At 43.2% G+C, this 16,226-nt stretch overlaps 1 protein-coding gene across 1 annotated transcript; it reads left to right on the top strand.

The window, feature by feature from the left end:
• Positions 1-5,518: 5,518 nt before the first annotated feature.
• vsx2 (visual system homeobox 2) lies at positions 5,519-11,248 on the top strand (the record flags this gene model as incomplete). Its single annotated transcript, XM_080550359.1, has 5 exons — positions 5,519-5,945; positions 6,615-6,699; positions 7,609-7,732; positions 10,285-10,465; positions 10,929-11,248. The coding sequence occupies 5 exons, from the start codon at positions 5,519-5,521 to the stop codon at positions 11,246-11,248; spliced, it is 1,137 nt and encodes a 378-aa protein (XP_080406485.1).
• Positions 11,249-16,226: the final 4,978 nt, after the last annotated feature.

Raw genomic sequence — 16,226 nt, 5'->3', positions numbered from 1 at the left:
CATGCCTGTGCCGCTCCATAGAGCGCTACACACCTCCCTGGGCGAGGACACGTAAGGAGCTCTGACATGGCAGTCCTCCCGTCCCCCCGTCCCCCGCCAGTACAAGGCCATTTTTCCATCTAATGAGGATTGGAAGTAGAGGCCCTACACAAAACATTGCGTAAAAATAATATTGCTCATTGTCGTCCCCGTTAATGAAAGTTGACATAATTACTAAGACCATTTCTTTTCTAATTAGCACACGTCCAGCCACGGCGGGGCTGGCGGCTGGGCAGAAAGGGGAATCAGACAGGCATGCTGAAGGGGAAACAAAAAAGAAGTCCGTCCGACATAATTAGGTGAGACAACGCCTCTGAGTGTTCTCGGCTGGAGATGTCGCAGGGGCTCCGCCGGCCGCGCTGGCGAGGCCTGCTCGCTCTCTCCGCAAGTTACACATCTCCATGGGCCGCTAATAAGCCCCTAATTGTCTTTCCGATTCACACGGACAGAGGAGGAGGCCGCCACTGCCCAAGTGGCTGCACCCCACCTCCACCACCCACCCCACCCTCCCCGTCTCCGGCACAGAGCCTCAGCTTCACCTCTCTCAGGAAAAAATGTATTATTATTTATATAATTTTCCCTCCTTTTTCCCAGACAGTGTGTGTTTTCCTGTGTGTGCAGGAGTCTCCTGTGATAGGGAAGGTTGGGTGGAGGGGGGCAGGTGGAGGGAGGGGGGTGGGGAGGGGATGGAAGGAAGTACAGCATGGCCTGATGAGCAGGAATGTAAGCTGAGGGAAAGTAAACTTTTTTTTTTTTTCTCCCACTGCATGCAACATGGAGGACTTCCATGTACAGGCCCTATCATCCCCTGGTTACTTGTTTACACATTAGGTCCCTACTTTGCACTACTTTTGAGTGAAGTGTTTCGTGTCATAATATTGTCACTACTACAGCACAGGTAGATGGGTTCTATTTCCATGATATGATACTAGGAAGGCTTGGAAAGGTTGACTGTTAACCCCGGAGTGTTAGGACTGAGTGTTGTACGCTGGGGTTTACGTAGCCCGTGACTGGGTTGACTGGTTACCCACTTGTTGATATTGAGTGATGTACGTAGATCAGTCTACTAAAGCGTCGGCGACACAGTAAGTGACCTGACGTCCCCAATATGGTGCGATCACTGGTGTCTGCTCGTCATCCGAGGCCCTCCGGCCCTTTCCAGACATGCTCCTAAGGAACGGGGTCATTCCCCATGGAGGGGGTCGTCTAGATAGAGAGGGGGGGAGGGAAACTCCATCCGTCAACAATGCATTGCCCTGACCCCACGGAGCCTCACCCCCCTGACAAATGTCAATCCGATGTGTCCTCAGGCCTTTAATTAGCTGTCAATTAGTGCAAATTAATCAACTCCTCGCCTAATTAAGCAATGCCGGCGGGCAGCTCCCAAACACGCCATTGTGGAGGGGCCATGAGAAAACTGGAGCTAGCAAACTCACTTTGCGTCAGGGACATCACGCCCTTGGCAGTGCTTTGGGCTGGGGCTGAGAGCAGGAGAGGAAGGAAGAAAAAAACGAAAAGCAGAAAAAAGAGGAGCCTCTCTTGCAGTGTTTTAGTTTTCCCCTGACTCTGCACAAGATGTGTGCTGTCATCAACCTGTAGGTCGCCTCCATGTTTCAACACAGAGAGAGAGAGAGAGGGAGAGAGTGAGAGAGAGTGAGAGAGAGAGAGTGAGAGAGAGAGAGAGAGAGAGAGAGAGAGAGAGAGAGAGAGAGAGAGAGAGAGAGAGAGAGAGAGAGAGAGAGAGAGAGAGAGAGAGAGAGAGAGAGAGAGAGAGAGAGAGAGAGAGAGGGGCTTGATTCAGCAACCAGAACAGACTGAATCACAAAAACAGCTTCGATTTCCCCCTCGCTGCTGTCTGATTAGAGCACAGAAACGCTGCCTCTCAGTCATTGTATCTGCATAGTACGGGGCGATGCAGCTGTGCTCGGTGTGTGTGTGACGATCGGTGATCCTTCATTTTGATTGCATAGTATGAAATATCAAGTTCTAGCAATCTGCGGGGGCCGGGCCTAATGCATAGTTATGTTACTGATACAACCCCCCATTCGCCACGGCCCATTATCTAGTGACCTTCCTGGGAAGTGAAAGTTCTTTACCTATTCATTATCGCAAATAGATGTCAAGGTTTTTCCAATCAAAGTGAAGGCAGACCCCATTGGTATTCATTGGCGGGGTGGGCGGTTCTTGTTTGCAACATTTTTAGATATATCTGGTGAGATGGAGAGTGACTTGCTGCAGTCATCTAAGTATCCTCTGGGTTTGTTAAGGTCAGGATTGCACTACTGTGAAGAAGTCATGGTGGTTGGGATGAAAATGGGATAATGATGCTTACAGGTGATCTCATCTCATCTGTTATGTTCTCCCTCATCTTTTGGAAGCACTGTCCATTCCCAGATGATCCATCTCCTGGCCTCCACTTCAATGGGGGATCTCTTAACCCCCCAGGCTTGAGGACAATCTCCATGATTTCAACCTTACATTATAGGCCTACGACAACTCTGACAACAAGATGTGGAACGAGGGAAAAATGTGTGGACGAGCACATTTTTGCAACAGCTGTTTCCCTTTTAATCTGCAGCCTTCAGATGTTGTGGTCTTTGATGGGCAACCCAATCTACACGAATGACTGAACTAAATCTTCCGTTAATCTAGAGCCTTATTAGACATCATCTCCTCTGCATGTAAATCAGGGCGCCGTCATTTTCATATGGAGATCGATTATTAAAAGTCACGCCGAAGGGGAGAGAGAGAGAGAGAGTTTCTCTACCAAAACAATAAACTACAAAGGCGCAATAGATTAGACCAGAAGTGGTGGTGGAGTGAGGGCAGAGGACCCTGCCTGTAATTGACAAGTCATCCTGACGCACACTTCTTATGTGAATAGATGGCTTTATCTCGACTGGGGAGATGCGTCATTAGCATATCCTGATAACATTGATTTCTTCATTACCCCTAATGAAATTTCCACTTAATAGCCTCTAATTAGGTTCAACTGGTGATCGAATAATTGCTGCAGTAATATGTTTCCTCCCTCTTAATCAGTGGCTCACATTTTAACAGTTCGGGTGTAAGGTACGACTTTGCAAAGGAAATCTGGCATGTTGTAAGTTCGTGTCATAAGTTGTTAAGGTTTTGTGTTTCATTTAGGCTACTCCCATACAGCTGTGGATCAGATCTGGGCATGATCAATATGTTCTGTAGACTACATATGGTAGTCATGGTGATTGGACTGAACAAATTGGAGAAAGAACACACAGAAACACTGTTGTAGTGTAGATCTATGTCAAATTAGTTATTTGGGCTAATTTGATCAACCAGGCTACCCCAGCGTTTTCAGCGCGCCAGTGGCGCACAGGACTTATTATATCGCCACATTTATTTATGCGTCGCATATGGCACTTTGATAAGATTGGTGTTAGTTTCGTCTGCATCGGAGATTTTTAAAACTCATTATCATAAATTATCTCGGTGTAATTATCTGTCCAGATGTCCAAATTGTGGACACAAATGATCTCCAAACGAAACCACCCCATCCTTCATGTAGGCCTAGTGATCGACGATAAGTCATCTCTTCTCACATGAAAAGACATCAAAAATAACCCAGGAAAAACTGTGTTAGGATGAGTGTTTCAATCATAAAGACAAGACAGAAACGTGTCTAGGCCTATAGACGAATCTATAGGCTAGATGTTATTTATTTTGTGTGCCTGGCCCACGAGTGCGTGGGATTGGCCTATAAAAGGAGATGGAAAGTTAGAGAAGGACGTGGGTGTTAAAGAGGGGTGAATGATCTTACAGTTAGAACGGGCCTGTAGGCTACAGCAGCTAAAACAACTATAAGTCGAGGTGGGGTGAGAGGGAATAATGACAATAACATAACAATAATAGTCTAAATATATCTGGGTTATATCAAATAAATGTCATCAAGAGCAATATGATACACTGCATAAACTTTTGATTCAATATATTAAAACTAAATTCACCCCCCCAAAACATGGGGAAATAAATGTTTTCATCGTCCAAACTAAAAGCAATGTTGTCCATAGAAATAGGCTACATCAAAGCTTGTAGGTAAAATTGCTTTGCAAGCACTGGATATTAAATTATTAATTGTGGGGGGGGGGGGGGGGGGGGAGAACCATTAAAGACAATTATGTAATCCGCAAAACATTCGATTAAATGGCAATGCCTTATTACATCGCAATGCCTGATATAAATGGCCATCTTTAATAATTATATTCTCGCCTACTGATTTATTAATATGTCCATCGATATCAGGCTCCGCGTGACATGATTTCAGATGTTAACCTGATAGCCTACAAGATCTCAATTGCATGCTTAATTTTGCAAACGATCAAAATACCACCCTCATGCTGTTTTCCTTATAGCCTATCTTAATAAAATGTTAATTTGACAGAATAATGTCTAATAAACACTCATCGGCGGCCCGCTTTTTAAATTATTATTGTTATTTTTTAACTATTATTATTCAATTTCTCATGTAAAATGTCGCTCTATTTTTTTCTAATCTGTCATTTGCTGATGTGAGATTAGCAGTTTGGAGACCGACCGAGGCAGAGATGTAGCGTCCTGCTGTCGTTTTGTAAGGGCTTTGATTTTCGTGTGATTTCCATCTGTAGCATCTGGAGATCAATTATACATTCATGTGAGGCACGGGATGGACAAGGAGATCACAGAGCTGGATATAGCCGCTGGAAGCTGTCTGGAATAGGCTGTTCAGTGAGCAGGCTAATACAGCAAGGCCGCTATGATATTGAAATTGGTAACTGCAGATTGGGCCGGATTCAAATCGGCCTACTCAAATTAGGCCTATAATCCACATGACATTTCTTTCTAATAATTGCAATGTTTTCGTTTTTAACAACGATGTGCATTCGAAAAGAATATGGAAATAACAGAAGGCTATTTATCAGGCAGAAGAAAAGGCTACATGTTCCATGCTGTTGCCTAATTCATTCGCAATAAATATAGGCCACCCTAAACCATGATCTTCAAATCAGTCCTCTTGTTTCGCTCTTTCTGTTTTAATCCGCGGACGTGGGGGTTATCCGTGACTGGTTTCAGTAGCCTTTTTGAATCTGTTTATATGAATAAATGCGTTCCCGGGAGTGTGTAATGCACCCATGGGCTGCGTTCGTAAACACGCTCTGAGAGCCCCGGAGCGCACACTGGGTTCAACGTCATGAAGGAACCAAGTAATTTGATTGGACAAGAGGCATTCTATGAGTGCTGATTAGATTTTCCAGAGCGAATTTACGAACACAGCCATGATCCGCAGGAATTCCGAATAGCTTCCTCGCAAGCTGATTGGCTGCTGAGGTCTGACTCCTGTTGGGATGAACCTGTTGGATAAAAGGACCATTTTCTAGAGGGATCTCGTGTTTCATAGTGGATCGTGCACTGGGGACCGACCTTGTGAGAGACGATAAAATAGGGAATACTATAAGACACCACCATCATGACAGGTAAACAAGGAGCTCCTGTCTTATCGGAAACTTTAAACGTGTCGAAAAGCACCTCTCTCGGTGCGCACGGAGGGAATAGCACCACCCACCACCACCAGCAGTCGAAGAGCAGCGCCACACACCCGCCCAGATGCACGGGCTTCGGGATCCAGGAGATACTCGGGCTGAATAAAGAGCCGCCCTTGGCCCCAAGGCGCGCCCTGGAGTGTCTGCCGGCTGGGGCGCACCTGCTTGCCGCCAGGTCAATGCTTGGTCCCGCTGGTGTGGGAGTTGGCATGGGATTAATCGGTCCTGGAGGAATTCCGTCCTTCTACAGCCAGCCAGCGTTTTTTGAAGTCCTGTCGGACGCACAGAACGTCCACCTGCAGCCCCACAACAGAGCCGTGGGGCCTCTGGACATCAGCCAGTCCGCAAGTTCAGGTGCAATACGATTTCAAGATTGATATCAAGATTATTTATTGGTTATAATGTAGGTATATAGGGGTGGATGTATTGGTAAAAATATATCATATATATTATAATATTACAAGTTCAGGTGCAATACGATTTCAAGATTGATCAATATTATGTATTGGTTATAATGTAGGTATAGGGGTGAATGTATTGGTAAAATATTATATTTAGGCTAAGTAATAATAGTAACAATACGTCTATTATTTATATTATTGTTATTATTATTTGGCAGGTTTTGTTGTTTGTTATGTTGATTTTATGCTAATGTTGCCAGCATGTGCCTGTTGCCAGCATGTGCATGTGCCTGAACCTATAATCAAAATTAAGACAAAATAGGCCATTTGAAGCTGAACTGTAAAAGCATTAACTGTTCTACAGCTATTAACGGTACTTGTACTTATGTTATATAATGTTACGCCCTCTATTAATAATAGTAACGACATTGTAGCCTAATAGTCTATGTTAATATTGTTCCAAAATAAGACATTTATCCATGTTGCAAATGGTCAATATTTTGCACACAGAGAGAGGTCCTACTCACAATTTAATAACAGGAAATTGCACTATTGTTGGATATGATCTTAATCCCTCTCATACATGGCTTTCATGTTTTTGTCACTTGTTTGATACTGACAGACTCAGAGGATGTGTCATCCAGTGAACGAAAACTGTCAAAGTCTTCAGTCAGCCAGAGCAAAAAACGGAAGAAGAGGCGCCATCGGTAAGCATGGCAGAACCGTTACATTCCACCACGTGACTATGTAAAGTTGTTTATTATCATGCCTTGATAACTGTTTTTATTTATTTATTTATTTTACATTTTTTATTAATCTTTATTGTACAACGAATTGTATTTCTTATACTGTAAATGCGTCCTTTGTAAAAAAAAATATATATATATATATATATATATAATAATAATAATTTGCAGCTATAATTCTCATTAGTATTTGCCACTATCATATTTCGTATTATTCAATAACATTTAATGTTATTATTGAGATTACACAGACATATCACTATGCAATAGGTCTAATGCAACGCATTTCGGACCCCAGGAAGAATAGCCCACATACATTCTAACATACAGTAATATGAGTCTGACTTCTTTAACATTAATTTTGTAATAAAATAACAACGTATCTTTTCATTATGCCATAGCGTAGCCTACATGTCCATATTCGTTTGGGGGTGTAAAGGTATTATGTATACGGTGTTGTTATTCATTAGGCTGATAGCCTGCATCTAAAATATAGCGTTTTGATATATCACAAACATTTCACAATATAGCCTTATACAAATAGAGTAATTAGGTTGATATGACAAACACACACATGTTTATTCGCCATATAGACTTATATAGCTTGCAGAAATGTGCTATACATGAGAGTAATGTATTAGACTATTTATTCATTCCAACGTTTTGTAGATTATAATTTTTTCTTTCATTAATCCGCTGCAAGTATCTATTCAGGTGTTAAACTTAAAAGTTCACTGGCAAACACAATTGCCAATATTTTAACCTGGGATGAATTGAAAAAGGAAGTGTTAATGAAATAACACAGAGCTCTCCTATTCAAATATACATACGTTAATGTGGCTTATTTGACCTGTTTTGCGTGTTTTACAGAACCATATTCACATCTTTCCAGCTGGAGGAGTTGGAGAAGGCCTTTAACGAGGCCCACTACCCTGACGTGTACGCGCGAGAGATGCTAGCTATGAAGACCGAGCTGCCGGAGGACAGAATACAGGTCATAAATGTGGCTTTTTACCAAGAGTGATAGTTTCAGAATCGAAATATGCTTTTATTAGATTTATTTGTATCCCTTCATTTCATGCAAGAAAACGGGTTCGACTGTGCATGGTATTTTTGTGTAGGATTAGTTTTAGTTTTTTTAATCTCAGAGTTGTTATGACATCCTCAGGTCATTTGGCATCTGCAGTGTGCTCTGATTCTGATGTTCAGATTGTAGGTTGGTTGTTGCTATTGTCTATTCAGTCATTATCGGCTTGAAATGCTCAAGAACTAATGACTGTTGTCATGCTTTATTCCATTGTTAGTTATCATAGACTATTTTTAGTAAAAAAAACAATTTAAAAAAAGGCCAAATAGAAAGTCAATGTTTTATAATATATGTGTTAATCATTTGTAAATTAACACATTGCATTATATTGTATAGGCTACAAGATACACAAGTGTGTGTGTGTGTATATATATATATATATATATATATATATATATATATGATTTAAATATGATTGTCTGTGAATGCATTCAGTGTTGAACTGCAATAGACAGAAAAAGTTGTTTGACTCAACGTGTCACTTCTGTCCTTACCTGGAATTGAAATGCACCCAATGCAGCACGAAACACTTGAATAATAATTTAAAAGCAGAATGATTGACATAATGGGCCTACTCTTCTTGCACACTCTGCACTTGACGAAATAGTTAGCCCCTTAATGTTTTTCGGAGGAAGCAAGTGAGCCCCACGTAAATCGATCAACGACGCCTCTTTCCCCAGTCTGAACAAAGACAGCTATAGCAGCATCCCCGCCAGAGCAGATCGTCTCTCATCAGCAGCAGTTTGCATGTGAAACAATTTGTTCTCGGAGAGGAGCGCTAACGACCTAATCAAGCTCTCAAGGCGGAGGAAGATTGCAGAGTGACCCGGACCATCCATCTGCCCGAACGCCTTTTAATTTCGTTCTCATTACTGTGCTCTCCTTATAAATAATAAGGAAAATAAATAAATAAATTCCATTCCTAAATAAAATTAACACCCCAATTTTCCTCATCCAGTGTAATTAGTTAAATCAGACGAGCTCGCCTCCTTCAGGAGTTCAAATGAAATAACTACATTGAATTTATTACCACGGGTCAATAAGCGCTGGTCCCCCGAGTCCCGCTCGTTTAATTTCCCGTGATATTTGCCAGCCTGTCCACCATCGATTGGGCTTGAAATGAACTTATTTTTCAATCAGCCTCGGCGTGCCCTAGGGGTCGCCTCTCCTCGCAGCTTCCCCCTCGGTTTCCTTTGAGAGCAAGCGAAGCAATTTCTCAAAAAAAAAAAGAAAAAAAAAAGAGAGTCTTGTATGGAATAAGAGCTATCATCAGAATTACCAGAAAATGGGTTGAAAACCGGTTTTGATCATTTTCGATGTAATGTCTGGTCTTCCTCTATGTGCGAGTCGTCCCTCTTATGTTGTTGCACTCCACACACACCTGTCAGAGGTGGCCAGGTAGGCTGTTTAACTGCCCTGTGTTGTGCTATGAAATCAATTTGGCCTCTTGCGGAGGTGACAGATAGCTTAGGACCCCAACCAGTAGTCATGGAGTCCCACACTTTGCAGTGCGGGTTGGTGAAGTAACTTGATGTGTCGGTGACTATCCATCCACCCTACTACCACAGGCTGGGGGAGATGGGGCCAGGAGCCACAGATCATTCACAACTGCTGCAGTCTGTCTGTATGGGAAATCAATATGCTGAATCAAACCACATCCTATTTTTTTTTTTATCTTATATGATGCCTGTCACATGAGCCCTAGTATCGAGATCAGAGTGTCAGAGTGCAGAGGAAATGCAAAATGACAAAACTAAAATAAATAAGAAAACAGGGGACGGGACAACTTGTGTGTTGCCAGTGGGGCAGTTTAGTCAGTTGAGGTTGGGTCAGTTGACCTACTGCGGTGAATTATATTGCTGGCTTGAGTGCTGATCAGTGTTACATTACATTTACATTAGGCCTTTAAATTCCCTAGGGAACATAGGCCATCGATGAAACCCTTCCATCCTCTCCCTTCTTGTGCTCTCCGATCCAGTTGTTGCCATGACAGCCCTTCCGCCTCCATTTCTTGTTCTTGTAGTTCTTCTCCAGGTGGTTCTAGGTCTTCCTCTCTTCCTCCTGCCTTGCGGGTTCCATGTTAGAGCCAGCTGCTTTGCGATTGATTTGTTTTGTCTTCTGAGTTTGTGGCCTATCCAGTTCCATTTTCACCTCCTGATTTGGATGTCTATTGTTTCTTGTTTGACAAAACAAAAAACGTCTTCTAAAAAAACCTTCTAGCATGACGACTGCCAATGGCCCCAGGCCTGAGCATAGATTACTTTTCCTGCTACGACTGGTGGATAGATGATTCACTTACTTAGTCAAACGTATTGATTGTAAGTCGCTTTGGAATAAGGCGTCTGCTAAATGCCAAAAATGTAAATGTAAATGTGAAGATTTCCCACAGGTTGGTGTTTGAGATGGTGTTGCTCAGTGGTCAGTGTCACCAACCAACTGCCATATCTCCATGGTTACAGGTGTGGTTCCAGAACCGGCGGGCCAAGTGGAGGAAGAGGGAGAAGTGCTGGGGCCGGAGCAGTGTGATGGCGGAGTACGGCCTGTACGGAGCCATGGTGCGCCACTCCATCCCCCTGCCTGAGTCCATCCTCAAGTCTGCCAAGGATGGCATCATGGACTCCTGTGCCCCGTGGCTGCTCGGTATGAGCCCAGTAACGCATTTCTAACGAGGCTTCATGCACGCTTTCATGCATGCGTCACGCATGCTTTCCATGCATGCTCTTTTATCCACTTAAACCCATGTTCATACACACTCTCACCATTTCTCTTTTCTCTCGTGTTGACGCTGAGCTTTTTGAAATTGTTGTATGCCTACTGATTTCTATTGGGTCCATTTTGTCCGTTTTGAGAAGGGTAGTCAAGCTAATAATAATAAAAAACCTCAATGACTATTGTATTGCCTAGGCTAGTGAAGAAAAACTGCTCAGCAAATATTGTCATGGAAAGTCCACACCACCACTCATTCATCCTCAATTTGACCTCAGTTTTCCTGTTGTAGCTAAACCTAAATCGGACCTATCTCTGTGTTTACTATTTTCAGTACAAGATGGCTTTCCAATCAGCAGACGCTTTTCTAAATCCGAATACCCACCATTCTTTTCAGGGATGCACAAAAAGTCCATGGAGACGCCCGTCGCCCAGCCGACAGACAGGAAGTCAGACGTCGCCCAGCCTCCGGCCGCTCAGAGGGCAGAGGAGGGGTGCGAGGCGGAGGAAAAGAGGGCAGAGGGCAAGTCAGCCATTTCTAAAGAGGAACTGAGGGAGAACAGCATCGCTGCACTCAGGGCGAAAGCGCAGGAGCACAGCGCCAAAGTGCTGGGGACAGTTTCGTGCGAGAGGCCGCCGGAGAGCAACAAAATGGCAACAGAGGATAAATCCAGTGGTCCTTTGTGTCCAGAGGAGGAGGAGGCAGATAGTCTGTAGAGGTTTCTTTTTCGCTTCCCAAGGACTTTTTTCTTTTTCCCCAGTAAAAGACATTTATTTGCCCTGACTGTGCTCCATCCTACGGGCTTGCCTAGATTGATCAGTATTCAGTGTCCTCTGAGAGGTTTTCACATGTTAAAAAGTCATCCTAGATCTTTACTATACTGCTTTAAAAACTGACCTGCTTGTCTTCCATTTTGAAGAGATGAGAAACTGAATTGGTCCCACATCCTATTGACCAATCAGAGGAAAACACCAATGCACTTTTTGTCTTACTTACCTCCTTTGACATTCATACAAATATTGTTGCTTACGTATTGATGAAATTGTCATCGTTTGATATGGGTGTTTAGATTCCATACAGATGAATATTGCTGACAACCCTTATAACCAGAAGATACCCACCTAAAGAATGTTTCTCACTCTGTGAATACTCATGGACCACTAATTTAGTGTGTACATGTGTTTGCTAGGATGAGCCAATTAAGACGTTCGATGAGACATAAGTAGACAGTCATTGAGCCAATAAAGTGTATATTTAATTCACGGCGTCCATTCTTTGTGTCTTTGCTGACTGTGTTTCTTGTAAAGTTGTTTTAGAAGGGTAAGGTATGTCAGCAATCTGTCTCTTTAAGAGGAACACAGTATACTTTGTCTTATATTGTTCTTATGCTGTAAATAATGGAAATAAAGATAGCTCACTAAGACACTGTTTATGTAGTCTTGAAAATGTTTGTGTTTTCGTTTCATAATCTGTATAATATGCAATACAAAGTATTAAAAAGAGACCCGATTTTTAGTCAGTCTTGCTTGTCTATTATTTTGTGTACAGTATTTTCTGCCTCTCAACTCAAGTGGGGCAATCTATTGTATCTGTATATGAATTCATGGCCAGGTAAGCATGCAAGAGTTTGGTTGTAGAGAAGCTACAACTGCGGCTGTAGTTCAGGAGGTAGAGCTGGTGTCTAATGATCTTAAGGTCGGCAGATCGGTGGTTCGAACCCCGGCTGGCCACAAGTTGAGGTGTCCATGGACAAGACACTGAACCCCAAATTGCTCCCAATGACCGGTGCCTTGCCTGGTAGCTTTTTCCGCCATTGGTGTGTGAATGTGTGTGAGTGGGTGAATGCGAGGCTTTTGTAAAGCGCTTTGGAATAAAGTGCTATATAAGTCAGTCCATTTACCATTTAGAAGCTGTAGTAATACAATCCTCTCTATGGTCTCTATTTTCTGTCTATTCCTCTGTCCACTAGGCCTATATCTATGTGTCTATTCCTCTGTCCACTAGGCCTATATCTATGTGTCTATTTCTCTGTCCACTAGGCCTATATCTATGTGTCTATTCCTCGGTCCACTAGGCCTATATCTATGTGTCTATTTCTCTGTCCACTAGGCCTATATCTATGTGTCTATTCCTCGGTCCACTAGGCCTATATCTATCAGACAGGCTAGTGACCAAACTACTAGACCTGGGTCTATCACACTCTATATGTGCGTGGATCAAGGACTTCCTGACCGACCGCCCCCAGAGGGTGCGGGTGGGCCCACACACCTCCACAGCCCTCAGCCTCAGCACTGGGTCCCCCCAGGGCTGCATGCTAAGCCCCATCCTCTACAACCTTTACACCCACGACTTCACCCCCGTCCACCCCAGCAACTACATCGTAAAGTTTGCAGACGACACCACCGTGGTGGGATGTATCTCGGGGGGGGACGAGGCGGCGTACAGGGATGAGGTAGAGCAACTGAGCAAGCTGTGCAAGGTTAACAACCTGCTGCTAAACAAGTCAAAGACCCAGGAATTCATCGTAGACTTCAGGAGGAAAAAGTCCGAGATCCAGCCCCTACTCATCGACGGAGAGAGCGTGGAGAGAGTCTCAACCCTCCGATTCCTGGGACATCACATGCGGGATGACCTGGCCTGGAAGGACAACACAAAAGGCACCATCAAGAGGGCACAACAGCGGCTATACACCCTGAGATGCCTCAGGAAAGAACACAACAAGCAGGAGATACTGGTGGCCTTCTACCGCGGCGCAGTGTAGAGCATCCTCACCTACGGCATCTGCAACTGGTTCTACAGCTGCACAACAGCGGAGAGAAACGCGCTACAGAGAGTCGTGAGAACAGCACAGAAGATCACCGGCGCCCCCCTCCCCTCTCTGGAAGAGCTGTACAACACACGCTGTCTCAGGAAGGCCTCCAAGATCTCCAGGGACCCGACCCACCCTGGGCACGTACACTTTATCAGGCTGCCCTCGAAAAGGAGGTACAGGACCCCGGCCGCTAAGACAAACAGACTGAAGAACTGCTTCTACCACAGGGCCGTCAAGGCCCTGAACACAGCAAAGGCCTAAGTTCTGGGCCCAGGACAGTCTGGACGGATTGTATGGCAGCTAGTGCTGAGGCACAAACATGTACATTTCAAGCCTGCAAACTGTGACACTTTAAATAACGTGAAAAAATACTTTTGTGCAATATGACAACCCTAGTTGACTATCTGTGCAGTATAGTACAGTGGATTGTGTACATAGCCTTTATTTATGTAAACCAGCTCCTTACCTTCTTGTGATTTTATTCTTTTTCTAAAAGTGTTTCTTTTTTTTTTCCCTTTCCTAACACCAGGGGAGCCACCCCTCCTAAATTTCGTTGTTTGGTACCTGTACTGTAGCAATGACAATAAAGTCCATTCATTCATGTGGTAAAATGTTTATTATGGTCCTCCTCAATCAAACTCCAAGACTCAGAAAACAGGGGGGTATTCCATCAACGTCGCTAAAGGGAAATTTTATATTTAAGTTTCGCAAGATTTATACAAAAATCCGGGTTTATTTTGATAAATCTCGCGAGATTTAAGCCTGGATAAAATAAACCTTGGATTTTACTTTAGCGACACTGATGGAACACCCCCCAGGTGTGTCCTATAGCTCCATGGTAGTTTGTAGTCTTGTCATTCCTGGTGTCTCCAGAGCTGCGTGGCTGGGATGTCCCCCAGGCTGGCGTGTGCAGCAGTGTGTGCTGACTGTAATCTGTCGCAGTTGAGAGACTTCAATCCATCAGATTATACTATGCGGCCAGTGCATAGCGGACATATGGGAGAGCTAGTGAAAGCACTCCAGATGAGGTGCATTACAGCCTGCTCTGATACATACAGTACTTTGTCAAGCGAGAGTAATGCTGTTTTATCCTTTCATTTTTAATGTTTACACCACTTATCCTTCTCAGTCTTTTAATAGGTTCTGCCCATATTGGTAGCTGTAAAGTTATGGAAATGTACAGCACATTTCAGCAGTTCACGTTAGGGGTCAACTTGATGCAAGAAAGGAGGACTTCTTAGAGGATCCATCAGATTACCACTTAAATCAGATTCACTTTTTGACAGGGAATTAGACAGTTCAATGATACAGATGCCAAGAATCCATGCCTTGTTTTATAATCTGTAGATTCTCACATTTTGTCTAGCTTCTCCCTTTTAAGATGAACCATTCTCAAATTAGACAGAGAACATTTCCATCAGTATTCCTCTCCATGTTCACAGACTGGATGCTTCACAGATTTGAATCATCATGTCAGAGAACGGGGGAAAAGGTTGCTAATTACTTTGTTGACAAAGACAAGTTTTAATATAATTAAAGATTCTCAGGAAATGGAAATGTGAGTGGAGGCTCAATGGTAACATTCCATATGAGAATATCACTGATTTGTATTTCATTTTTTTAAGTTGAGCAGCGTGACCGCTTTACTGCAAATTATATTATGACTAATAGCTTGATATAGGGGTTACAGCTGGCTTAGCACTAATCTCCTATAGAGTAACTCTCTTCATCCAGAACCACCAGCATATCTCCCCCTGGATCTCTGATACCTGCCAGTAGCGATTATCGTTGGCCCATAAGGCCAGCGCCACCGCTATCATTAGATTTACACACTTAATTCAACTCTAATTTGATTCAATTTACTTAGCATCAGTGTAATCAATTAATTGACATCTGGTGTGATAATTGCCTGCCTTGTAACAGTGGCTGAGTAGGCATTCCGGTTAGATTCCAGTTCACATTGATGTAGCCTATTTGTAGCAAAGTCTCAAGCTTTGGAATATCGCCATCCACTTTGTTTTCAGTTTGGTTGAGTCTTAAAGGATCAAATTTCAGAGGGATGAAATTAAACTGATCGTCCGTCCTAAATATCAAAACAAGAGAAAGAACCAAACCGATAAAAGTTGTTATTCTATCAGTCCAACATATGCTGTTTGCACTAGCTTGTTTTGAGAGGATTTTAGTTTGTAAGGAACTTTAAACAGCTTTGTTGTTGAGTGAGCTATTGGGACCAAATTGCGTAACCGAGTGCGGTGGGTACATGGAATCCTTTAATGCTGACTATAAGACCAGCAGAGCCTATGCTGAACTGGGCCCTATAGCCACCATTGCTAGACCCCCCAAATTCAATTATTGGGGGCTAAGACATATGCAAAGTGAAGATTATTCATCTAAGTGCAAAGCTATTTAATCCTCGGAAAGTGGAATGGATGCTTATGAGAGATCAGATTGGGTGATGAGAAAGCTGTTTAGCTACATTGGAGAAGAGGTAATTCAAAATATCCCTTGTGATGGACAGATGGCCTGTTGAAGACATGACAATCTGAAGCTCTCTAAAAAAAACTGAGATCAGAAGGTTTTATGTAGGCCTAAATGCCACACAAACATGCCACATCTCTCTTTGGCCGAGAAATATGAGAAATATGTCATATTTAGACATCTGAAATATGATTGTATTGCTCAAATAAAGCATCAACATGCTTTCTTTAGGCCACAGCTCTCCACAGTCGGTGGGTCATTATGCATGTCAATAAGCCATCTCCTGCCCACCTTCTCTTTCTCATTCACTCAGCATAAGTGGAAAAACAGGAGAACGCAGACATTAAGAAGCACACCGTACCTCTCCATATCAGAGGAGAAATGGTGGTGCTCAGTTGGTAGAG

Source organism: Nansenia antarctica (genome assembly GCF_963989245.1).
Source record: "Nansenia antarctica genome assembly, chromosome: 1".
NCBI classification, from domain to species: Eukaryota; Metazoa; Chordata; class Actinopteri; order Argentiniformes; family Microstomatidae; genus Nansenia; species Nansenia antarctica.
The sequence above is the reverse complement of the archived record's forward strand: the minus strand, read 5'-3'. Positions and strand labels throughout refer to the sequence as shown.